Below are 25,180 nucleotides of genomic sequence, written 5' to 3' on the forward strand. Positions count from 1 at the left end.
AACCTTCAGTTCCCTTCTTAAAACATACTTGTACAGGCTTTCTCCTGTTCTCAATCTATAGTCTGCTGTTAGCTTATTTTATATTTATTGTGCTTGGATTTTGAGTGGTTTTGTTTGTTTGTTTGTTTTGCTTTGTTTTTATTTTATCCTATATTTTATATAAGCTTTTGGTGTGCTACACAAATAAAGTTATTATTAGTTTTTTTCTTCTTTTTTTTTTAAATCACTGTAATCCAGGGAAATTGTTATTTTGTTTCTGTTCATACATGTAAAGAAATGACTTAAATCTAAAGACTGAAGACTGAAATCTTGGTGTTTTTTCTGACTGAAAGAGGTGCACCTTTGGCACCTTCATATGAACGGATGGTGAAGTTAGTTGAGAAAGCAGAGGAAGAACACAAAGGACAAAGCGGTGGGAAGAGCGAGAGGAGATGAGCTTGGGAGAGAGGATAGGGAGAGAGGTGTCCATGTCTCTCATTCTGCAAATAAACAAAAAGTAAACACCAGTGGAGGAAACACTGTGAAACTTGATGCTGCTGATCGCTCCTTCATCTGCCCACTCAGGTTTCCCAGAAGGCCATTCTGCCGGCCACAGGACAAAAGCCGCGCAAAAAGCCAACACCTCTCTCCCCCTGGGGCACTCGGAGACAAAAGAGGGGGGGGGAAAAAGCGATACAACACCTTTGTTTGCTGAGATTAAAACATGTTGCATTCTCTGCCTTCCTCCCATCCTCTCTCCTCTCTCACAGCTCGGCCCTCCCTCTCTCCCCAGAGGTAACTCTACCGGACTGTCAGTGAACTCTCTCCATTCCTGGTAGCTCAAAAAAATCTGCCTTATTATTTCTGTTTCCTATTGTTTGGGTGTCATTGTGGTGCGTTCTTGTGACGCTGTGATTAGCAGATCAGCCTTGGCACAGGGTGAATGAGCAGGCCTATCCTTTTGCTGTGCCTCCTGTGTGATACAGGTATAAAGTTGGTGATGTGACCAGACTTGTGCCCCGGCCTGATTGTTAATGACTGAAACTAAATAGTTGTTGACATAAAAGAATACCCAGCCTTACCCTTCCATAGAGGGAATCTGACGCTGATATTAACAGCTCAGGAATTCACACATGGAGGAACACAAGTGGCATGTGCACTGATATTTCAAAGGAAAGTATTCATCGAATAATTGCCCGATCCGTGTACTGTGATAACACTTTTAGATGTAAGGTACACTTAATATTTGCAGCACATGCCTGGCTTCTCTCACACTTGGCAATAGGTCTTATGCAATTCCCGTGACTGTTATTATTCCACTAAATCAACAGTCGACATGTGAGGCAACACACACATCACATCCACCAATCTATCACTACAATGGTAACCGTGGCAGGGAGGGTGGCCCCGAGACACGCACTCTCTCTATGGGGGGTTTCTGCCAATCTGGCAACCGCAGTGGGAGGTCTCACTCTCATCAGGATCCAGACCACTTGTCTACCTTTCCTCACTCTCTTGTCTGCACAGGCTTTAAAATAGAGCTTACAAATGATGCATCTACAGTTAACACATTTCTGATTTGATTTTGTGTGCTTTTTACAGGAACTACTTTCTGTTTTAGAAAACAGTCCCAGTGAAAACTCTAAACAGTGACAGTAATCAGACTGGTGTTTATGGAGGGAAGCATTATTGGTGGTGCAAGGGTAACAGTCCAGGGATCACAAAGTTGTCAAAATTAAGTTGTCAAGACATTCACTAAAAAACAAAAATGTCTCATTAATCCAATGGTTGTTGACATATTTCAGTCTGAACCAATGTGGTGGACTGAGTGACATGGTGCTAGTGTGGCTAAAAATGAAAATTTGAACATCTATAATTCCATGACAACTGGGCAAACTCCATCTGCTCAGGAAGATTAGGTGATATAATAGAAAGCTAAAAAAAACCCAAAAAACATTAATTCACTAAGGTTTTCCACTTTCTTCTTACTGTACCTCCCATCTATCTCTTTGAGTCAACATCAAAAGACTCTGCACAGGAAAACTGTTTTAGGCTTTAGTGTGTCATAACATGACTTTAAGTGAGCTTTTGAGAGCAGTTACAGGCTTCCTGCACCATCCAAAATGGAAACTAGATAAGTAAAACCTCATTCCTGACCAACAGAGGCAGATGTTGATGGTTGTACAGAGGCTATTTTTTTTTAAATTTTGGGAATCTTCTGAGAATCTGACTCATAGGTCCGTTTGGGCTTGTGGTTTCATGTGACTTTTCAAGACATCAAACTGAACAGGCCTGTCGCTCTTGATGCTGGCTGTTTTCTGAGAACGGCGAGTGGAAAAAGTATAATCTCTTCAAACCCTCCCTCTCTATCCCTGCATCGCCTATCCCGCTACACAAACAGTACTCCCAGATAATGAGGCCGGGTGAAAAAGCATAAAGTGGAGGTGTATTGAGGGGCCGTGTAAGCTGGCCTAATCCTCCTTCACAGCATTTGTTGTGTCATTAGAGCTGTATGGGCTGTGGATCCTGTGACACGGGCCCTATTCACTCCTATAGCCCTCAGCCAGCTCACCGCAGAGAGGGCCAGTGTTGTGTTCGTAGCTGCTAAGCCACGTAGGATTTTCAAAGGTGGGATCGTCCTCAAAGACCAGACGGTACCTCTCCCCTGGGGGATAGAAAATGTGGTAAAATGTGGCGACAGGAGAAAAATATCAGAGGTCACACACAGACACACACACACAAAAAAACAGCAGACCAGAAAATTCTGTCAGCAGCTTTATTTTTTTGTGCAAATCTCAGGTAACACAGTAGCTGAGAGACAAGAGATGTGCTTTGCAACAAGTGTTCTACATGTCAGTGCATGACAGAGACTGCTGGCTATATGGATGAACCAGTAATGCTGTGGTATGAAATCCCTTTATTTATTATGTGGGTGAAAGCAGGTGATCAGCTGTAATAATAATTTTGCTAAATTTGCTGAGAATACTGCATGTATCTAAACCAATCCAGCCCTCTCTTATCTGTCTCCTGTCAACACAGTTATCAATTCTAAGACTGTTTCCATTAATGCATCCATCTACACGGAGGATTATGTTTTATTCTCATAGAGCTTGACGAGAAAAACATTCTACGCTGCTGTTTCAGTCATATTCAAGCCTGGAGAGCATTATCTTCTGTAGAATACAATATCATGGAAAGTTACAGTATATTTTATAGTACATATTTATTGTGCATTTCTTAAAACGTAAAACACAAAAGTGAAAGAATATTTGCAGAATATTGCCTGTGGCATTGGTCTTTCAAGTTTAATAAAGAACAGGCTTATTTTCAGAGTTTATTGATAAGACTTTTTTTTTTTTTTAATTCAAAAATGACAATGAGATGGCACCATGCAGTGTGTAAGGCTGAAGTTTCCTACAGGAAGTAAGCTAACTGTCCAGGTTGAGCTTTATTTAATTCTAACCTATGAGGGAGATTTACTCTGAAAAACAGGAAGTAATTACAATTAATAAATGGACAGAATAACCTACTTTGGATAACTGCTGTGGCTTCTGTGACATAGTGGAAGTGTCGTTTATGTGAATGAGTGTACAGTATACTCTAGTTGCGGCTACTGTACATTCACCTGCGTATCGTACCATACAATGCTGATACGAGGTAGTAGAGATTCATTCATTTATAACTGTAAACCATACAACTCAAGAGAATGACTAACATATTCATATACAGTACAATATGATAGGACAAGCATCACAGGGTAGCAATATTGCTTTTGGCTAGAGCTCTTATTGCTGGCTTATTAAAACATTTAAATGGCTCAGATGATAAACGTAGCTTTGACTTTATTTCCCAAAGTACTTCTAAACTTTCAGCACAGTGGTGTATAGTATGTCTGTATGCCACTGCCCAACACACTAAATTCATCACATAGATTAAATTATCCCACCCTGTCAAGAAAACTCAGCGAGCTCATCTCTACCTGCATAGTATCTGCAAGTTTCATCGCACTACTTTCAACATTAAGACATTTTCACACATTTCAAATGTTTAACAAATAAAATGTAAGGCCAGTTTTGCCAGTGAAATGACAAAAAAAAAAACAAACACACTCTGTAACATCAGAGCACTTAATCACATGGCTGATTTCTCCTTAAAATATGGCAAAACAGGAAACTGAACTTACTTTAAGACCTTCTAAACTGAAATGAAGTTATGAGGCTCATATTTATTATTCACAGACATTTGAGGTGTCGTTTCAACATTTTTTTCAGCACCTGCAGACGCAAATTATCAAGACCTTAACATCTTGATCTCATTTGGGCTGTTCTTTGAGCTGGTGTTCCCTGAGAGCACCAGTGAAGGTAGCCGTCCACACATGCAGGGCCGTCCCAGCGGAGAGGGTGAGGAAGAGGAGGAAGGCAACTTGGAACCCGAACCAATCCACCAAGCCTCCGGCCAGAGCGCTGAACGTCAGCTTCCCCAGCACCTCCAGAGTTGCCAGGAAACTGTAGTGGGTTGCCTGAAGGGGGGAACAGCAGTGAAGAGGGAGGATGGGGGGGGGGAAAGAGAGGGAGGAATGATGAGAAAAGAGATTAAATTGAGGAGGTGAAGCAGAGAAAAGTGAGAGGAGAATAAGGACAAGGGGGTTTGGGAAAGAAAGAAAGACATTGTGAGTAAAAGGGGAGAGCGGTAGATGGGAACAAGGGGGGTAACATGGGCAGAAAAGGTGACACTTCATCCTATCCTGTAGCACAACTTATCAGCTGATTATTCTTGAACCTTAATACAAAACAATTAACCACAACAGGAGGCCAGACGACGGAAAAGGTGTGATTAGAAATATTTAGGAACAAATGCAGAATGGAAACGATTAAAGAGAAAATTTAAAATAAGATGCCTGAAAGAGAAAGCGTGAGATCATGGCCTGAGACGATGGATGGAGGCCAACTGAAGAAGAGTATCTGATCCCAGCCTTAAGGCTTTCAGACGGAGTGAGAGAGAGAGAGAGAGAGAGAGAGAGAGAGAGAGAGAGAGAGAGAGAGAGAGAGAGAGAGAGAGAGAGAGAGAGAGAGAGAGAGAGAGAAACGGACAGAGATTACTGAATCTCTCCAAGCCTCCTCCCTCTGCCCGCGAGCATTCAGCAGGTAACTCTAACGAAACAGGACTCTAGTGACACTTAGACTAATGACCGTACAAATGATTTATTAAGTTGATTCTTCTCTAGAAGATGCCTTTAATCCTTCCATCATATAAATATAGATCAAACTTTTTTTTGTTATTTTAAATCAACACAAGCCTGCACTGACAAATAAGTAATTTTGAAATATTTTCAACCACATATGATATCCAAACATTCTTCCACAAGCATTTGTTTTTCTGTCATTTTAGGAGCCATCAGTGACACTGTAAAGGACGTTTTCCACTGGGAAACGAGGGCTGACAATGAAAAGATATGAATTCGATGAGTGATGAGGAATCAGTGGTGAGTTTAGAGTATCTGAGGCAGAAAGCATTGAGAGCCTGTGTGACCACAGCTAAGTGGAGTGCCTTTATTCTGAGCAACTTGTTTAACAGATTCGGTTTCTTTCTCCTGGGGATCGTTAGCAAGCACTCACACGATCAGCTTTCTGTCACTGGATAGCACTACCTTCAGTAACACACACAGGTGAGCTAATGCTCTCCCCTCCTGTGTGGCAGCACACACACTGATTCCACACACTAAAAAGCCAACAGTGTATGTGTCATGAGAACCTCTCAAATTAACCGTGGTTTTCATCATCACATGTTGTGACCTGTTCTCTCCTGTTATTTATTTTATTAGTAACCAGATCCTGATATCTGTGCCACAGCCTGTGATTTTTTTTCTTTTCTTTACATCTTTTCTTCTCCGCTTTAAGACTGACAGCAATTTAAATGATAATTTGTCACCTTCAGAGATTGACTGAGTGACGTCTGAATGGCTGTGCGAACAGCGATCACCTCCAGGCAATGATGGCCCAGTTACGACGGGGACAAAAGGAGTTATGTCAAAGAGGAGAAAACGAGAGAGGAGAGGAAAAAGTCAGAGTGGAATAGAGAGCATTTAAAGGACTACATAATGACAAAGAAATAGAGTGAGGTGGTAGGAGGGACAATGCCGGTGAGGGGGGAAAAAAACGGAAAGGGGGGAGGGGGGCAGAAAAGAAAAGAAGCGATGAATAGAAACTGGGTCTGTTAAGACTTTTGAGATTTTCCAGGTGGAAACAGCTGATGAGAACTGACAGGTAGAGTAGATGACAGGGGAATAGATGACAGTAGGTGTGGTACCGTATGTTTGACAACCAGAGGAAATGACCTAACATTACAACATAGCACAATTTAACCAAGACAGAGGAGAGGCATGGAGGGAAGGAAAGAGGAAGAAAAGAAAAGAGAGATTGTGTTGTCTGTGTGTTGAACCACAGGAGATGACCTGGCACGAAAGAATGAGACAGTTAACACTATAAAGATGCGAAATTATGACATAACAGCCGCCCGGGTCTCCAGAATAAGGCTGTCGGCAGGTATGAATAACTACTGTTTTACCTGAATGCTTTCCTCGGCCCTCTGAGTGCAATGCATCATGGTAGTGAAGGTGAGTGTGGTGATGAGACCACCCAGAAAGTGTTGAACACTCATGCTAAGGACAGCCATACCTGCGGGACCAAACACACACACATGAGAAAAATCAAGCAAAAACAGTCACACAGAGACAAATGTCTGAGTGCAACGACAGTAAGACACACAAAAAAATAAAGATATTCTTCTGAAAAAGGCAGAAAACTATCAATTTTACACTGTTCCCTGCTCTGCAACACTTCTTTCTATAGTTGGTACTGTTCTATGTAGAAGTCAAAGCAGTTGGAAACAGTAAGCTGCTGAAGTATCTCCTCTCTGCCGCCTCATCCCCAAAACACATGTAGCGTATCCTCTGAGGGGAAGTGGCAGAGCGGTGTTAGTGGGAAACACAGAGGAACCACAGAGCCTATCTGTCTCTGCTCCTGCTAACACTGAATTATTCACTCAAGCCGCCAGAGTTTTTGCCGAATAAGACTCTTCAGTCAGCGACACAAGACTGTCGGAGTCGCACAGATACACCGAGTGATCAGACTGGAGGAGTGGGAAGCGGAGGGTTATCATGCAATATTGAAAATTCTGAAACTGAATGTTTTTCCTCTTTTTTTTTTTTTGGTTCAGTTTTCCTGCAATCTTTGTTCTGGGTTTAAAGTGGAGGGGGGAGAGGCCTCAGCTTTCAGTCGGAGAGGCTTGATAGGGGAACAGATAACTCCATCGGAGACGAATGGTGCGGATCTGAATCCCAAATGCTTTGTGACTGGCTGTGCAACAGAATCAGATGCGTCATTAAGACGTTAACAATTGAATGGCTCTGAAGAGAGAGAGAGAGCACCTGTCTGTCAATGTCCTCTAAATAATCCACTCTTTTTGCTGTGTTACTACAGATCATTTGGCTAAAATGCTTACGCTATGGGGTAGTGATTCCCAGCCTGTTTTGTATTGTAACCCCTTAAAATGAAGCAATGTCTGCTTGTGACTCAAAGAGTGAATTTTGCGTCTCAGATTCTTTCATTTTTAGAGGCCCGAGGAGCTAAAAATATCCAGCACTTCAAAAGAAAAAGTCAGAAAAACTGACATAATTTTATGTGAAAGAATTATCTTTTTTTTCTCTCTTTCCTATCTGATCATTAAACATCTTGTGATCCCTTGATGGCCCCCAATTTGAGATCACTGCAGAAGGTACCTGACAGAGTGCTGACCTGTTTTAGGTGTTTATTGGACCGACAGGCTCCAGGTCACCTGACCAAAAACCTGACGGAGAAAGGCGTCAGTAATTCTACAGAAGGATTTACGCCTTTCACTATGATGCTTAACTTCTATTGTAAAATCCTGCTGTATGGATGTTATGTAACCTTAATATCAGATGACATACCTGCCAGCCAAGTTGACAGAAATCAGCTGACAATTTCTCAATTTACATTAGAGAGAATGGACAACATACACCTTATGTTACAAATGTCCCGGGGATGAACACACTAACAGTAACACTACCATACAGTAGAGCTGCAGTAAATTTAGTGAATATTCAGATTTTGCTGATACTGTCAGATGTTGAACTCGGTGGCAGCTGAATAAACAACTCTGACTGCACACAAGGGTGCCTCTACCTGATTACAAGTTCATTAAGTTCAGTCAATGTGACCGTACTGTGTTCATCCACTTAAACTCACATTGCACATCTGTGACCTTAAGCAGCCTATTTAGATGAACCTGCATGTGTGTTTATTCAAAAAACTAGAGGGTTATATGAGAACTATGTATATGTGATCAGGATCTGGAAAGTTTCAATATGTAAATGTACAAGACTTCAATAAACAAATCGTGGCGCACTCATACATTGTTAATGGTAAAGAATACAGGACTAACAGGGTCAATTCAACTTTTTTATGATCACCTGCTTGCTATGGATATACAGTATATACAGATCATCATATTTAAAACAGAGCACAAGCATAAAGGGCCAATATTTAAGTACATTATACATATAATGCAATTGTAAAAACTTGTTGCAGTTGAGTTCCAGCTAAATTTGGTGCCTGAAACTCTTTCTGTGACTGTATTTCTCACCTTTCATGAGTGGTGATGGTTCCAGCACAGTGAGTAGAGAGCTCTGGAAGACCATGCTGACAGTTCGCAGCACAAACACACGTCGCATCAGAGCCCCGATGCTGAGGAGAGACCAGCAAACAAGCCAGATATCGGAAAAATGTTCTACACCAACTTTTACATTTGAGTATATAAATGAGCAGCATGACACCTGGTGACTGAGCTATTATCATTAAATTTTGAGACATACTGCATTTCTGTTCATGTCACACACAATTACACACACACACACACACACACACATGCATGCGCACACACAAAACATACGTGCACGTGCTTAAGTAAACAAGTCCCCAGACACTAATTGATTCCCCGTTAGTGCAAGAAAATCATCCCCCTGTGGGTTTGGTTCATGACGTAATCAATAACCTAAGGAGATCCCCAGCATGAGGAGGATAATTAAACGCTGTTAACATACACACACATACACACACGCACCCACATTGTTGTGTGACATCAGGGATTAACAATGCCAATCACTCAGAGGATGCCTGCCACTCAAAGGGCTATGTGTGTGTTTGTTTATATTTTTGCATGTAATTATTTATGTGTAAAAAAGGCTGCGAGGAGGAAGGGCCCTGTCTCATAAAAACAGGATATCTAAGTTGGCTGAGGATGTAGTAAAACCATGAGCAGGTCTTTTTGTTTCATTGCGTGATCGAGGTTTGATGAAGTTTCAGGTTCTACTGAAAAGTAGTTTTATCCATTTAATTGAATTATCCTGTCTCAGAAGACAAGCCCCCACTCAGCAGTGATCAAAAATTGATACAACATCCCCGTTTGTGTAGTAAATGCAAAAGTGAAACTCACTGTATGACTGAATGTTTACTTCTGGATTCACTTTAAACTGATTTTAACACCTGTTAAAAGATCATTCCAGTTTATTGCATGTGGTCGTCAACAATCATCCTTTAAGAGTCTTATAAATATTTCTGTCTATATCTTTGCTAACTGATATACACTTTGTGTTTTCTTCTAATTGATACGTGTGTGCTTAGTGAATTCTGTCCTGTGGCCCTTAATTATTATGTAGTCCCCTTTTGCAGTTGAACCAGGGATCTTACAATTATATAGTCAGTGTCTTAAACCCTGAAGTCACCAGGATTCCCAATCTGAATGTGTTTCTTAAACCTGCATTAACTGATTTTTTTGGTCTCTTGGGAGCAGTGGTTGGTATCAACTCCTGAGGAAATATTTGGCTCTTTAGCTGCTACATGCTTCACAATGTTCACCCACTAGGTGCTAACTGTGTCTGATTGCCGTTTAATGCTAAGAAGGTAGTGTACAGTAGGTTTTTAGAGCTTTCTCGCTGATAACAGCTGCCTACTGTGGCCAAAAACGACACTATAAGAGTGATGAGAGTGAACCAAAACAGTAAAGTTGCAGCTGAACAGATAAAATAAGGAGCTGAAATTCATCGTAAAGCTCCGTAAATCCCATTGTAGTCCACACATGAGAAAAAGAAAAGAAAATCAGGAACAAGTGAGACATCATGATCCACACTTATGTCTATTTACAAGAATATTTACAGAAACTGTATATCTAATGAATGAAAACATCGGCCTTGCAGCTTTCATAAGTCATTCAAAGTTGTGCAATCATATGAAATTCTTGTATCTTGAGTGCACCATAAATAGGTCTATTTTATCCCAACACTCCTCAGAGCATGGCATGCCACAGCATCTCATCACTCAATCCTTTGGGGGATAAAGTTTGCAAATTAAATATCCAGTATAATATCTCTACTTTTAAGAATTTCATCAATGTTACCACTTCTCTCTGGCAGAGTCACCTTTTCAATGCCCTGGAACCTAAATGATGAGATATCATATTTGAAGTCAGTGAAATGTACTGCTATTGGGTAATCATCGCTATCATTTCTCCTTATGGAGCTCTTGTGTTCACTTCTTCTCTGTTTTAATGAAAGTGATGTTTTACCAACACAGGGTAACCCACAAGGACATTTAGTCATATAAATTACATGAGAATGTGATGAATGAGATGACATCATTGATAAAATACTTTTCCCCAGTATGGGGATGAGTAAAGTAGTTTTATTTGACCGTATTATTACATGAGCACATCCTTTGCATTTGTAACACCCATTTGGAAGATGTTTTAACAAGGCCTGTTACGACTCTTTTTCACTGATTTTCCATCATCCAGCATGTACAAGGCTATCTCTGTGATTATGTCCTCTACTATAGACTATTAAGGCTGAGAAGAAGTCTGGTACACTACGCACTACTCTATACAGAAAAGATACAGATCGAAACAGCTTTCTGCTTGCCAATAGCTATCACCCCACATCCCTAAAACTCAGACTCAGGTGAATGAGTCACACCACAGAGGATTTCATTGATAAATCGGTAGTTATGAAACAAAGGTGATGAATGAATGGGGTTATTCATGTGATTGTGTGTTGGAAGCCTATCATGACCTTGTAGAAATAAAGAAATGAATTATTACAAAAGAATCCCCCGCAGAAAAAGAAATACTCCATCATGTTTAGTACAACCTATACCTCAGACTGGGCTCTATTATTAAAAAAAACATTGGCACATACTGTATTATCATCAACACAGCAGCGTCCATGGATTTGAAAGAACCACCATTAATAGTCTATTAACGAGGGCATAATCTCAGAGATAGCCTTGTACATGCTAATAGAAAATCATTGAAAAAGAGTTCACTGTTATTATGAAAAGTATTGATTAGAGCTGCTTTAAATATTTACTTTCTATTTGTCTTCACTCCAGCAACTACAGATGAAAAAGTATTCACCTCCAACAGAAACACCTAGCTAAAATAAACTCACCAGTGTGTGCTTAAGAGTTTACAGAAATGTAAAGTATTACAGAAAAATGTCCAGGAACAAATGTACACAATGTACTGTACATTATTTTTGACTCATAAGAAAATCTTAAAGGATTAAACCCTAATTTCTGCAAAGCCTACAAATATCCCATAAATATTGACATTAATCCACGGAATTCTGTTTATTTCACTTTATTATTTTTGTACAAGGCATCCGTCTCTTTCTACTTCCCCTGTATCTTTATTCCGTATCTTCTCCTCTCTCCATCTCTCCCTTTGCCACCCAGCCTTTCCTTACCTTTACACTGGAAAACCAATCCTGCATCATTCACATGCTAAAGACGTTCGTCTCTCTGCTGCTCCTTTACCTCCCTTCTCAATGACAGCCTTTCATATCACACACTCTCAAGAGATGCTGAGGGAGGTGTGTGTGTGTGTGTGTGTGTGTGTGTGTGTGTACGTGTGTGTGTGTGTGTGTGCATGTGTGTGAGAAAGAGAACCTGCCTGGCTGCCACCTCACACGGGCCGGGCCCAGATAAGAATAACCATGTTCTCAGGTTGCCAGTTGCAGTTGTAAAGGGGGTTACTCACTGACCACTCAGCCGTTTCTGATGGTGGGGAGGATAAACCTTCCAACTGAGCTTTTAGAGGTGGGACCACAGCCGACTGGACAGCCCTTTCTCTGAGTGTGTGTGTGTGTGTGTGTGTGTGTGTAATAGGCAGAAGTAAGAAAAGAAAAGTGCTCATCTATATACGCATATACAACCAAAAATATACATTTTTACACATAATTAAATCCACGACTGAGTCATAAAATTTGACATGCAACTTTGTGAGAACATTTTTGACACTGCACCCATCAGCACTTTATTTTGTGTCTCTTTCCTAACTATACAATCAACTTGGGCTTCTTTGTTTTTTTAGAGCAAATTTAAATTTCTGATCCTGTGGATTGGTTCAAATTTTCACCAAATGCCAAATGTTGGTAAAATTACGCACCTCACCAGCCTGATGATTCAGTTTCAATATTATATTAAGCAGTCCAAGGGAGGTGCTTCAGTTACTGTACAGGTTAAATAAGCTGACAGATCATTTGTTCAACTAAAGATTATTTTCCTCAATTAACTGACTAGCTGTGGATAGAGGATATGATGTGTCACGTATGACTGTTATGAAGTGTTAAGTATGACTGTGAAGTGTCATATGTAACATGAATATGTTTAATTTGTGTGTCGACCTCTTAAACTGAACTGCCTAAGGACACAAAATGAATTTCAATGTAAACTGACTATAAAGTGGTATCGTATCGTATCGTAGGTTTACTATCACAGAAAACTATAGAAATGAGAAATTACTCACATTCGAGAAGCTGGAACCATAGAGTTTTAAGACAGTGTTTTGTCTTTGTCAGTGTTTGAACATTTAACTGCCGTTACAAATAAGTTACTGAGTCCTTTACAAGTGAGATGGAGCGAAAGAGCAGTTTTGAAAGCGCTTTCCACTCAACAGAAATGTCGTCTTTGGAGGCTAACTCTGTGTTTGCTAGAGTCACTTTACGAGAAGAGAAAAACATGGCCAGCGGAAAACACAACACAAAGACAAAAAGACCGACATAAGACAGAGCACAGGGGAACTGATACATATGTAGGAATTTAAAGTTGCCAATACAGCAAAACTCTTATAGATGTGGCTTTACAGAGCCTCTCTGACATTTCAAGCATGTATAGTTGGGTGTTTTGTGAAGTTTAAGTAACATACTATCCTCCATAAAGGCATTGTAGTTATTTATAGTTCCCGTTACATCACACTGGCCATAGGCAGGGCTGTGCTATAATGTGACACTAGTATGAAGAGACGTACAACCTTATGCAACGGTGGTTAGGCACAAATGGCACAAAGTCAATATGTTGAAGGGGAAAACATGCACAGTAAAGGTTAAATATAATCACATTGTTATGATAGAAATTGTGAGTCCAAAAATGTATTCAATCATACTAAAACACCTTCCTATATTAATTTTTCTAAATGTAATGTCATCAATTTATTACTGTGTGAAATTATCAGATTAAAGGACACAAAAAACAATTCATATAAAATGACATTACATTTCAATGGATTTTACAACGTATTTTTGCCAAGATGTCACATCTAATGATCCTAATGTGTCTAATCTAATACACTACTATCACCGCCAGTGGAATATACTGTATTAATCAGAAAACCTCACATACTTGTATCTGTGAATCTGAGAATTCAATTCAACTAGTGTTGTACATTATCTCTGCGATCAAACCCTGAGGGGTGTGTGTGCATGCGTGTGTGTGTGATGGATTTGCTGCTCATGCTGTTCTCACACCACACACCAGACACAGGGGGTCCCTGTGCTCTCAAACAAGGCTATGTTTACTTATATTACTGTACACACACAGCCAGACAGACACTCAAACACACACACACACACACATAAGTGCCTATAAAGGGTAATAAAGAAATACGGGCAGAGAGTGATGAGGAAGAATTAAAAGGTAGGAAAGTGAAAGGCAAAGTACACCGAAAGCTTGGAGGAAGAAGAAGAGGAGCATGATGATGGTAACCTCTGATGGGATGAGAACACAGCATGTGAGGCAGTAAGATGCATGTTCATGTGGTGCGGTGGACTGTTACCTTATCAGTCTTCTCACACTTCTTTTCTATTGCTGGAAACTCAGGACCAGTTTTACAGAAGAACCATAGTCTGCTTTTTCTGTCCTATAACAGCTTGTTTCCACTCCTTGACTGGTAGGATTTTCTAATATTGGATGTTATGTGTTGTGTTATAACAGTTTGTGCGGCACTGAAATTTAACTCTGCTGCTGGCCAACATTTTTATACTGCTTCAGACTGGTTCATTTTTAATAAAAATCACTTGTGACTATGGGGGCATTCGCATGTGAGTGTTAGAGCTGAAACGATTAATTGATTAATCAATCAACAAAATGAATGACCATTTGATAATCCACTAATCATTTAAGTGCCAGGAATTGACTAGTTCCAACTACTCAAATGTGAATATTTCTGGTATTTGTAGTCTTCTGTAATGGTAAACTGACGACCTTTTGGGGTTTGGATGGTTGGTGGGACAAATCAAAACATTTGAAGACGTCATGTGAGAAATTGTGATGGACAATATTTGATATTTCTTGACATTTTATAGACCAATATAGATCAATTAATTGAAACAATCCTTGGCATATTAATTGATAATGAAAATAGTGGTTAGTTGCAGCCCTAGTGGACAACTTCATGACAGAGTGTCGATTTGGTGAAAAGCAAAAAAAGTGTGTATTCACAGTACGTAGCCTTTTACATAGTTTGAATTCTTTTTTAGACCCTGCAAAACGATACCTCAGTACAGCCTCGACACACACTCAAGCAACCAAACAGTGACAACCAAAATGACGATGAGAATGATGCTGCTGATGAAGGCTACCTGAACTGAGCGAGCAGCAGGCCTCCCAGGGACGAACCGCAGATGGAGAAACCCATGGCGATAACGCCGTTCCAGAAGCCGAGCTCTCTGGCGGTCATGTGGTGATCCAACAGGAAAAGAGGAAACATGGTCACTGCGCCCTGCTCACCTGCGTACAGGGTGAAGGGAGAGAGAGAGGTGGATAAAGAGGGAAGAGCAGAACAAAAAGAAAGACGACAGACAGAGAGAGAATGAGAGGAGAAGAAGGAAGTTAATTAGTCAGATCTACTAAAGGCAGAATTAGGTGCTGTAGAGTAAAATATAAAATCAATACACCATCTATTACCATATGTACTGTATATCTCTGACTAAGCATTACCATTTTTTACATACAGTAAATATGTGCGACGCCTCCTGAACACACACGTCTATTACAATCACAGTCACGTGCGATGAGCATGTTGTTCCAAACTGTTTGGCCTGCAAGACTGAACAACATGGTTTTCCTGAGATGACGACTGCAGAATCAAATACAGCACACCGACACGCTGCGCACCTAGGCCTATTCCTGGAAAGTGTCAATAATAGATGCCTGACAAGAAAAAGAATACCTTCAGTCACTTTATCAAACGGAGGCCTAGCGCTTTTTCCTAAAGCACAAAAAGGAAAACACAACAAAAACACAAAAACTTTCACAGATGAAACAAACCTCACAAAGACCTTTCAGTCAAAATAAAAAGTTTCTGTCAGACAGTAAGACTTTCGCTGTGTGGCGTTGAGTGTGGGGGTAATGTTCTGCTGAACATTACAGTAAAATATTCAGTGGCGCCGACTATACGCCATTATTATATTAATGGAGACTGACTTCAGAAAGACAGTGGGACCAAGGAGCTGCATGAGTGACAGCTTGGCTCCCAGACTGCTGTCAAAGACGACGCAACACAACCAACGACTCACTCACTCAGTCAGCCAGGAGACAAACAAAAATAGAGAAAGAGGAAAAAAGAAAGATGAAACAGACTGGAATAAAAAAAAAATAATAAGAGAAAGCTGAGAGGCTCCCAGTGATAGGGAGTGCAGCAGCAGAACGAGAGTGTCACCGCTGTAACAGTGGTGTGACAACCCAGCGAAAACGTGGAGCGGGAAACGTGGATTCTCTGTTGTCTTTCTCTCACTTCTGTCACTCATGTCTCACTGCTGGCAGTTTACACATGGTTAATACAGACGGCAGTGACTGCATTCAAGGTGGCCATAAAAATTGAATTAGCCAACCAGAGACTTTTCCGAACCGTACCTGCCTGTCTGACAGACTAATTTGTCTTGAAAAAGTAATGTGATTAGCGACCGGGTAATGAGGAGACAAAGAACTTCCACTGTTATAAGTCTTGAGGCCTTTTTTTCACCACAGTAGACACACTGAACAATATGTAGTCTGCAACAGGGCTGGACAATAACAAATGATTGATGTTATGAATCCTTTACCAATCCAGATTTACTCATATCATGATTTATATTTATAATAAATACTCTGAGTCCCATTTAATTAAATTAATCAGCTCACAGTCCAGTCTTAAACCTCTTAGTGGTAATACAGGAAAAACAAAATTGTGCACTAATGTATTGCTAATATGTTTATTGCTAGCTTTAGCATGATCAAACTTATTGACAATATCTGAAAGATGAAAAGATTAGTCTATTAGTTGTTCAACAGAAAACAAATCAGCAACAATTCTGATAATGGATTAACTGTTTCAGTCATTTTTTAAAGGAAAACTAAAGTGAGGATTCAATGCTTTTCTTTATATATATGAAAGTAAACTGAATATTATTGGGTTTGAACTGTTGGTCAAATAAAACATCTTTCACTTTTTTCTAAAATTTTATGGTGATTAATCAAGATAGTATCAAACAGCAGATTTATTAATAGTGAAAATAATTAGTTGCTGAACTAAAACATATAGATTTTCAGTAATATTGTTAAACCCCCCACACTGAAATAAATACAGATGATGATGATACTCTTATAGTTTGATTAGGCACTGTTCGACATTACTTCACATCTGAGAAAAAAAACACTTCTACGTCTAGATCCGGTGCTTGTGTGTGCTTAAAACTAAGCCATCACAGTGAATAGGAAAATGTTTGTATTGATCTTCAGTATCTGGTTAAATGTTGCGCAAATACTCGATAAAACAGGATTCATTCAGTGAATACAACATGCAATATGTTTACAAAAAAAGCAACACGGGCGGCAAATTTTAAAGCAAAACCCTTGAGGTGGTCAGACATGATAACAGATTTACAAGTAGATCTTTATACCACATTACATTAGCATCACTCCACACTCTCAGTGGGAGCTACACTGATACACTTACACCCTCTCTGTGCATTATTCACATTTTAATCTCTGTCATCCTCCGTGCTGAACTGTTGTGAGTTGCATCAACTGTGCAGTAACCATATTAGTCGTAATAAAGTAAACATTGGCAGCAGCGGTACCCATGATGCCTGAGTTGTTTACCCATGGTTCTGTGCTCCCGTGCCTGTCTGCCTGTTGTTTAGCTCAAAGCTCAAAGCTTTCACAGTCCTGCCTTCAACTAATTATTTCTTTAAAGAGGGGGGCTGGGGGGAGGGCGTGCAGACAAACACAACTAGGCTGATTATTCCTTTCTATAAATATTCTCAAAGCAACAATTGTCCATTTCAGCAGGGATTTCATTAGACATCCGCAAAGATTAAACAAGCAGAGCGGAGGGAGAGCAGAAAGGGTGGAACAAGAGTGAGGAGGGGGGGTAGGATGAGAGAAAGGAAACGGATTGGGGAGAAAAGGGGAAAAATTGCAAAAAAAAAAATGAACAAAAAAGGAAGGAAAAATGAAAGAAATAAAGAAACAGGCAGTAGGTGAAAAGGAACAAGAAAGGTAGATACAATAACTGAGATACAGTGCAGGAAATGACAACCATGATGCATTTATTTAAAAAAAAAAGTGAACTGTTGAACATGACTGGAGAGAAAAGCAGAGCAGCCAGGGATGGAGACAGATAAAGACAGAGGGAGAGGAGGGGGGCAGATGAACAGAGACATTGTTAGGAGGTTAGTGAAGAGGAAACAGAGGAGGGATGGCAGGCTCAAAGAAAACTCTGTGTTTGTGTTTACATTAGAGACAGACAGTGGAAAAAAAAGAGAAGGAGAGAGACAAAACAATTTCATATTGAGAGGGAAAGTGACAGAAAGAATCCCAGTATTTATCCTGGTTATTAAAGGTGCTTCGTGACATCAACCATTTGTTAACGCTACAAGGAGAAGCACCGACAAGTATCTGCCATCTTGACCACTCTCGCTAGTTTTAGGAAAGCTATTCAAAGTTACCACGACTAGTTGACCATTTATACACTGGCTTTTAAAAATGATACACTTCTATCTCAGACAATTAGATGAGAGAGACGGTGTATAGGTGTGTATGAGTGTGGTAGAAGGGTCTGGCGGCAGTATAGCGAGGGATCTGGACAGGATAGGAGCGAGATGAGGGGTGAGAATGAGGGTGAGAGGTCGACGAGGACAGTGGGGTCAAATCCTGACGTCCATGCTGCAGCTCAGACAAAGGAGCTGGCAGAACAGCAGAGATCACCGAGGACACCCAGTCACCCTGCAGAACGACATAATCACTCCCTGCCGAGAGCACGGTAAACAGAGACAGGTTCATACATACTACACACACACACACACATATATATAGAAATGACACACAGATGCACGCACACCTTTCAGCTCCTCAGGCTCCCTGAAGACAAAACAGTAAACAGAACCCTGTGTATACACATTTTCACAATATCCTATGCATATTGGTCTATTCTCACACACACACACACACACACACAAAGAGCCCCTGCAGATCAATGCAGATGTCAAGGAGTTCTCTGTGGCCTTCAGGGCTCATGAACATGAGAAATACACTCTATGTGGTAAATGAACTGCATTTATATAGCGCTTTTCAACTCTACCGACCACTCAAAGCGCTTTACAACACATGCCAACATTCACCCATTCACACACTACACATTCATACACTGATGGCAGAGGCTGCCAACCTGCTCATCAGGAGCGATATAGCGCTTTTTTATCTAAAGCGCTTTACTAATATCTGGGTAGAAGCAAGACAACCGCTCTCTTTCTACCCGACACAAACCCGCCAGGTTACTGGGTTGATTTTGTTTGTTGTCTGTATTCATTTTCTGAGAGATGATGCAATATTAATATCCATTCAGGGTCTTACAGCAAATACGCTGTTGCCATCATTTTCAATGATGTTTCAATGATCACTGTTAGAACTTCACTGTCCCAACATAAATTCAAATCCATCTGGGGGGTGCCCTGGTAGCCTACTGGTTAAGATGCAGGCCACATATCCACAACAGTCCACTTTCCACTATCAAGTAAAGGCAAAAATCACTCTGGGTTACAGACATTTTTTCCTATAATGCTTACATATACAATATTTGTAGGTTTAGAGAAAAACCAAGACTGCAGTGTTGAACAAAAGGGTCACTTTAATAACAAAATTCAAAGATTTGGACCTGCTGTCACTCTCATATCGATAAGGAGGGTGTTATAACACAAAAACTAACACTAAAAAACATCTACATACTAAGTTGGTGATGTTATTAAAGGCTTATTTACATCAGTAATTAAATAAACACCAAGAAAGCAGGCCAATATTTTCAATTATGATCAGTTTTTACAAGCACAAAATGTTGGTTTTTAAACACAAACACAAACGAGTGTATTTGGATTTAGTGCAAATGTTGTGTGGTCCAAAGAGTAAAGACTGGGCCTTAAAACATCTAGAAAGATCTTGCACCTATGTGTCTCTGCATGGATAAATGTGTTTATTTCTATGGCCATTTTGCTCTCTCAGGGCACCATGTGGTGGTTGTTCATTAATTCATCCCCTCCATCAGCCTCCCTCCCTGCAAGTCCTCTTTTTTCCCCTCTGGAAAATAGCCCCCCTTCCTCCCTCCTCCCCAAGTTTCTCTCTTCTCTCATTCGCTCTCCTCCATCACCCTCCTCCACCTCCCCCACCCACCATCATCCACTACTGCATGTCACTGAAACAGGTCTGCAGACTGGACTACGGGTTTTGTGTCAGTACTGGGATACTGAGAGTTAAAACTTCACTTAAAAGTCATTCCCACCCATCAAACAGACCTCCGTGTGTGCATCGAGAATTACCTAAAACTCACTGCTAAAAGCTCCAAAAAAGATGACCAATAGAGGGCGGTGGCGCATCATTAAACTCAATGTGATCTGCCATTAAACGGTGCGAGAAGAAGTAAAATGCTAATATTTTGTCAATCCCATTTAGATCAATGAGGTGTCCTGAATAAATTACCAGTGTATTTTACCATTAACCCTTGTGGATGTCTTTAGGGGGGAAAGGTTAAAGAGGAGCGTTAGGACAAAGCTTTTCCATCCATCCATCACTCCGTCCACCTGGTCAATTCCCAGAGAAAGACACCATCAGGGTCCACTTCTTCTCACTATCTATCATTCATATCTCCGGTCAGACATAAAGTGCTACTAGCCCCCTACCTTTAAAAAAAAAAACCTTCCCAGATGTGTACGCAACACTGCAGCAGCATTTACACTCGGACTGTGTCATTAATTGTAAATAATAATCTGAGAATAATTGAGATTTGGCAACACAAAGCATTTTAATTCAAAAGCAGTTGAGGTGTTGATCTGAAATAGTGCGGTTAAATAATTATGTTCCTCATACTGTCAAATTATGATAATTAACACTTGAGTGTGCAATATCTAAAAAGATAATAGGACTGCCATTTTAGCTATAATTGTTCAGTCTTTAAGCTTCTTCACCTGTGAGCACACAAGTCAAAAGGTTTGTTTTGCTCTGTATGACATTAAAATGTTTTTATTCAACAACAGGCTTACTGTAACTCTGAGCGTCCGTTGTTTGCCTCTTCCCTGGCCTTTCTTGCTTACATTTTCTCTCACTACTACCCTCCCTCCCCTCCTCCCTCCCTCTCCGTCCATCGCTGCGACTCTACCCAGACAGTTCTCCCATCATGCCTGTGGCCTCAGATAGCACAGAGGTCACAGTTCAGACAGGAGGCCCCCGATGATTGGCCACTGTGTTGGACACAGTGCAAACTCAGAGTTCATTAGGGATAGATGAGGGAGAGGGGTCTGTGCTTGTATGTGTGTGTGAAGCGAGTGGGGGGGGAGGTAGGGGTGGGGAGGGGGGGGGTCCAGACAGGCAGATCACCGGTCTCACACAAACATACCCGCACACCCCTTGAACAAAAACAATACTGTCTCACATAGACAATTATGCCGGCACATCCAGGTCTCGTCTAAAATATTACACAATCTTTTTTTTTTTTTTTTTGCCTCTAAAGGTGGGAAATATTTTGACAACTACGACAGGAAATACAAATGAGTGACATAGCTGTTATTGAATCTACAGAGCTCAATCACGACACTGAAAACACGAAGAGTAATTATCATGAGCATCGGCCGATTGAGTGTGTTTGTGTGTGTGTGTGTGTTCTCGTGCTGGTGTGACAGAGAGAGTGTTGTGGGGGGTGTGTGTGTGTGTGTATGTGTGGGGGGGGTCGCTCCCTAGACAGATTAGGGGCTCCAGCCAGCCTTCATATTTTGTCTAGTAGTGTTGTCTGCTGGGGCTCATCTGATTACTGAACTACCCTTAACACACACACACACACACACACACACTTAAAAACAAAGGCATATACATTCATGCACATACCCAAGATCCAAGTAAATGCTATGCAAATGTGAAAAGACAATTATATTTCCACCACCCACACACACACACACATATATATATATATATAATGATGCGCCGTCTTCCATTTCAGTTTTCTGAACGCCACAGACACAAAGACACTCTAATCCTTACATAATCCCCTTCTGCTACCAAACACCAAACTCAGGTCATATCAACACTCTCTCCCACACACACACGCACACACACACACACAAGCTTGACTGATTCAAAACTACTTTAAAATGTTTGTTTCTCTTAGGGAACTATCTCATTCACATACAAAACTGTCTGCATGAACTTAACATATATTCAAACTAACTAAGTATTATTGTTCAAGTGCTTTATAAGTGTGACATTAAATACAACAGCTTTATCTCGCTTCATGATGTGTTTTCCAAGGTACATGCAGGAGGACCTGGTAAGACTCCAATAAATTGCCTTGTAAAAATTACTTCCTAAACTTCTTCTATACGCTCCTTCCTGAGATCAGTCTTCATGGAAACACCAACAGAGACATCTAGTGGTGAGCTCTGGACCCTACATGCAGACAGCAACAAAACTACAGAAAAGTTCACAATGGGACAAAAGAGACCCCATCAGGAAATATAACATTTCACTGTTTTTGGGAAGGTTTTTTTTATTTAGGGAACAGAATAAAGACTGTTAAGCTGATAAACCAGCATCCTGTAAGTTGACTGGCTTGGAGTGTTCCTAATTTACTCTTTTCTGTGCTTTTTCTTTCACCACTCTTTCATTATTTACTTGTGTCCAAAATGGTTATTTTTTACCTCAGACTGTGCACATAATGTTCACGTTCACCAGGAAAGGCTCAAATTGCAGCTTGATCATCATATCAGGTGATAATGGCTTGTCAACGATCTGATTGTAATGATGTATATGTTGACTTGTAAATAAAAAGAAATTGCAGTACATGATGCCAAAGATATGTTTGAGGTTATTTAGAAAGTGTCTCTATTAAATAGTTTGTCCAGAAAGTCCAGAAAGTTCATTTTTCAACTGGAAAATGTCATGCTCATTACAAACAGTATCTTGATTTTATTTTTTTAATGACCAAAATCACAAATAATTGTATGTGTTATTTGATTTTGTGTAAGTAAAATATTTTATTTCATCCAATTAACAATATTGTGGTCTATGAGTCTATTTATGTCCATGTGAGTAAGTGCTTGTGTATTAATCAGACTCACCCAGTTTGTATGTGAGCACATACAGGACTGTCCAAGGGGTGCCGGGCACTGCCAGCAGTTTTCTCCACACCCTCCATGGCCTCATTGCATCAGCTCCCTGCCCTCCCCTTCTGCTGCCATCTGCCTGCTGGCCCCTCACAGTCTCATCGTCCAGCACAGGGGCCCCCCACACAAACAGAGCTACGCCTGCATACACAAACGTCAGCAGCATGAACATCCAGCTCCATCCAGCCACGTCGATCACAGCCAACAGCCCGCCTCCAGCGAACACCGACCCAGCTTTATAGCCTACAACTTGGGCTGTGTTACCCAGCCCCAGCTCTCCACGACCTTTCAACAACCCCACAGCTGCCCCGTCTACAGCAATATCCTGGACAGAGGCTAGGGTGTTCATGGCCAACAGAGTTCCTGCTACTCCCCAGATGTGCGCCTCTGGGGCCAGTGCAGCACTGGAGAGACATGTCAGTGCCAGCCCAGACACTGTCCCCACCAGCCAGCGACGCTTAGTGCCGATCCGGTCCACCAAAGGAGCCCAGAGCACCTTGAGGACCCAGGGGAAGTAGAGGATCTTGGTGAAGCCGATGCGGGTGAGGGAATGACCAGCTCCACGCAGGTAGACAGGAAGCAGGGAGGACTGGAGACCGTAGGGGATGCCCTGGACAAAGTACAGCAGTCCCAAGAAGACTAGTTTGTCATTCATGATCTACCTCCTGTCGTGGCCCTCTGATTGAGCAGAGACTGCAGCGGTCCATTCGTCAGGTCATTGTCTGTATTTTGTTTATAAGGGAGCAATTTAAATAGACTGGCTGACCCAGATGAATTGAATGACCTGAAATGAAAAGACAAGAGAGTGAAGTTCAGGGTTATTGATGCTGAACTTGTGATCTTGTTGTGAGAGTTCAGAGGTGGGTAAATACTTTCACAGACTCTGCAGGCAGCCTTAAAAAACGAGACTGCTGCTGCTTTAATTACTGTTTCAATTAACAGTTACTACACAGCTCAGTCATCAGTGACATGGCTAACGTTAGCTTCTCAAAGTCAAACGATAGCTATATGAACGGGAACATGTACAGTTTTATGATGACCACCTGTGTTTTCATTATTTTAGTTTTATCGTAACACAAGCGTCACTTTACAACGTTGACATTTTACCGACAGTTGTCAAACTGACTGACTACAGTGTAGCTACCATTAGCTAGCTAACAGCCTACTGTCACGCTAAACCCAACAAACGGATAGCTTTTAAAAAAAAAAACAATTATACAGCATGTCAGTATTATGTGAGATGTTGCTGCCGTCAGTAAAATAGTTCCTTATCTGTTATGAGATACATCTTGACACATACTGAGAGAAGACAGTTGGTTAGCTTAGCGTTAGCTGACCGCAGAAGGTGCTCCGCTTGTTTAGAGTTGTGGTCTGTGTGAGCTATGAGGTTGCCAGGTTCAGTAACTGCAATCCCCCTTCTGCGGATGGCAAATAGATCGTGTCTGACGTTTGTAATGTCAAAGACCTAGTAGTGCCAACTGGTACTTATTTTACTTTACTTTTCTTCATATGTTACCTACGGAGCCCCTAAAATCTCGAAACGTGATCATTTTTTATCTTGTGAAGAAAGAAAGAAAGAAAGAAAGAAAGAAAGATTCATTCATTCATTAGCAATTTATTAACATTTATAACTGCAGACTTTAATTATTTTACATTAATCACCTAATAAGTGTAACTGCAGACCTGATGACTAATAACATGTGAAACACCAACCCTTTATTAATGATTTTATAATCATTTATAACTGCAGACCTGATGTCTCATCAGAAAGTGTGAAACATTTAATCCTATATTAATGATTCATAATCATTAAAGTTTTGGGGTGGTCAGTCTGGCTTGGCTCTAAACACACTGATTGTCTAGTTGATTTGTTCATTGACATACACAAAGCCTACCTAGTGTGAATGCAGTCTCGGTATTTTGCAGCCTGTTTAAAAAACCTTTTGAAAAAATGCTTTATAATTGTTGTTGTGGTACTACTAAAATGATGCTGTTACAGATATTTGACTTTATCCTACCGAGACATTCAATGTGCTATCTTGCCTTTTTGTCTTCTAGCTTCACTCAACAAAGATTTAGTAGTAAGTTAAGGCTGTAAATAGTAAATAATTGCTTGGTAGTCACATTCAATGATTAGTCATCATTACTGCAGTTATGAATGGTTATGAATCATTA

The 25,180-nt window shown here is 40.7% G+C and overlaps 1 protein-coding gene across 1 annotated transcript; it reads right to left on the bottom strand.

Moving 5' to 3' along the window:
* Window positions 1–2,741: 2,741 nt before the first annotated feature.
* mfsd3 (major facilitator superfamily domain containing 3) lies at window positions 2,742–24,411 on the bottom strand. Its single transcript, XM_044367535.1, has 6 exons — window positions 24,306–24,411; window positions 22,961–23,789; window positions 14,966–15,113; window positions 8,641–8,741; window positions 6,544–6,653; window positions 2,742–4,498 (listed from the first exon to the last, which is right to left on the bottom strand). Exons 2-6 carry the CDS (start codon window positions 23,658–23,660, stop codon window positions 4,292–4,294), a joined length of 1,266 nt encoding a protein of 421 aa, XP_044223470.1. The 5' UTR covers window positions 23,661–23,789; window positions 24,306–24,411; the 3' UTR covers window positions 2,742–4,291.
* Between the last annotated feature and the right edge of the window lie 769 nt (window positions 24,412–25,180).

The sequence above is a fragment of the Thunnus albacares genome, chromosome 2 (assembly GCF_914725855.1).
Source record: "Thunnus albacares chromosome 2, fThuAlb1.1, whole genome shotgun sequence".
Lineage (NCBI taxonomy): Eukaryota > Metazoa > Chordata > Actinopteri > Scombriformes > Scombridae > Thunnus > Thunnus albacares.

Coding starts and splice junctions, on each gene's coding strand:
- mfsd3 (XM_044367535.1), bottom strand. CDS start 23,660: ATGAATGACAAACTAGTCTTCTTGGGACTGCTGTACTTTGTCCAGGGC. Junction 15,114..22,960: donor TGTGCTCACATACAAACTGG/GTGAGTCTGATT, acceptor CCCTGTACGCAG/GTGAGCAGGGCGCAGTGACC. Junction 4,499..6,543: donor GGGCCGAGGAAAGCATTCAG/GTAAAACAGTAG, acceptor TCCCCCCTTCAG/GCAACCCACTACAGTTTCCT.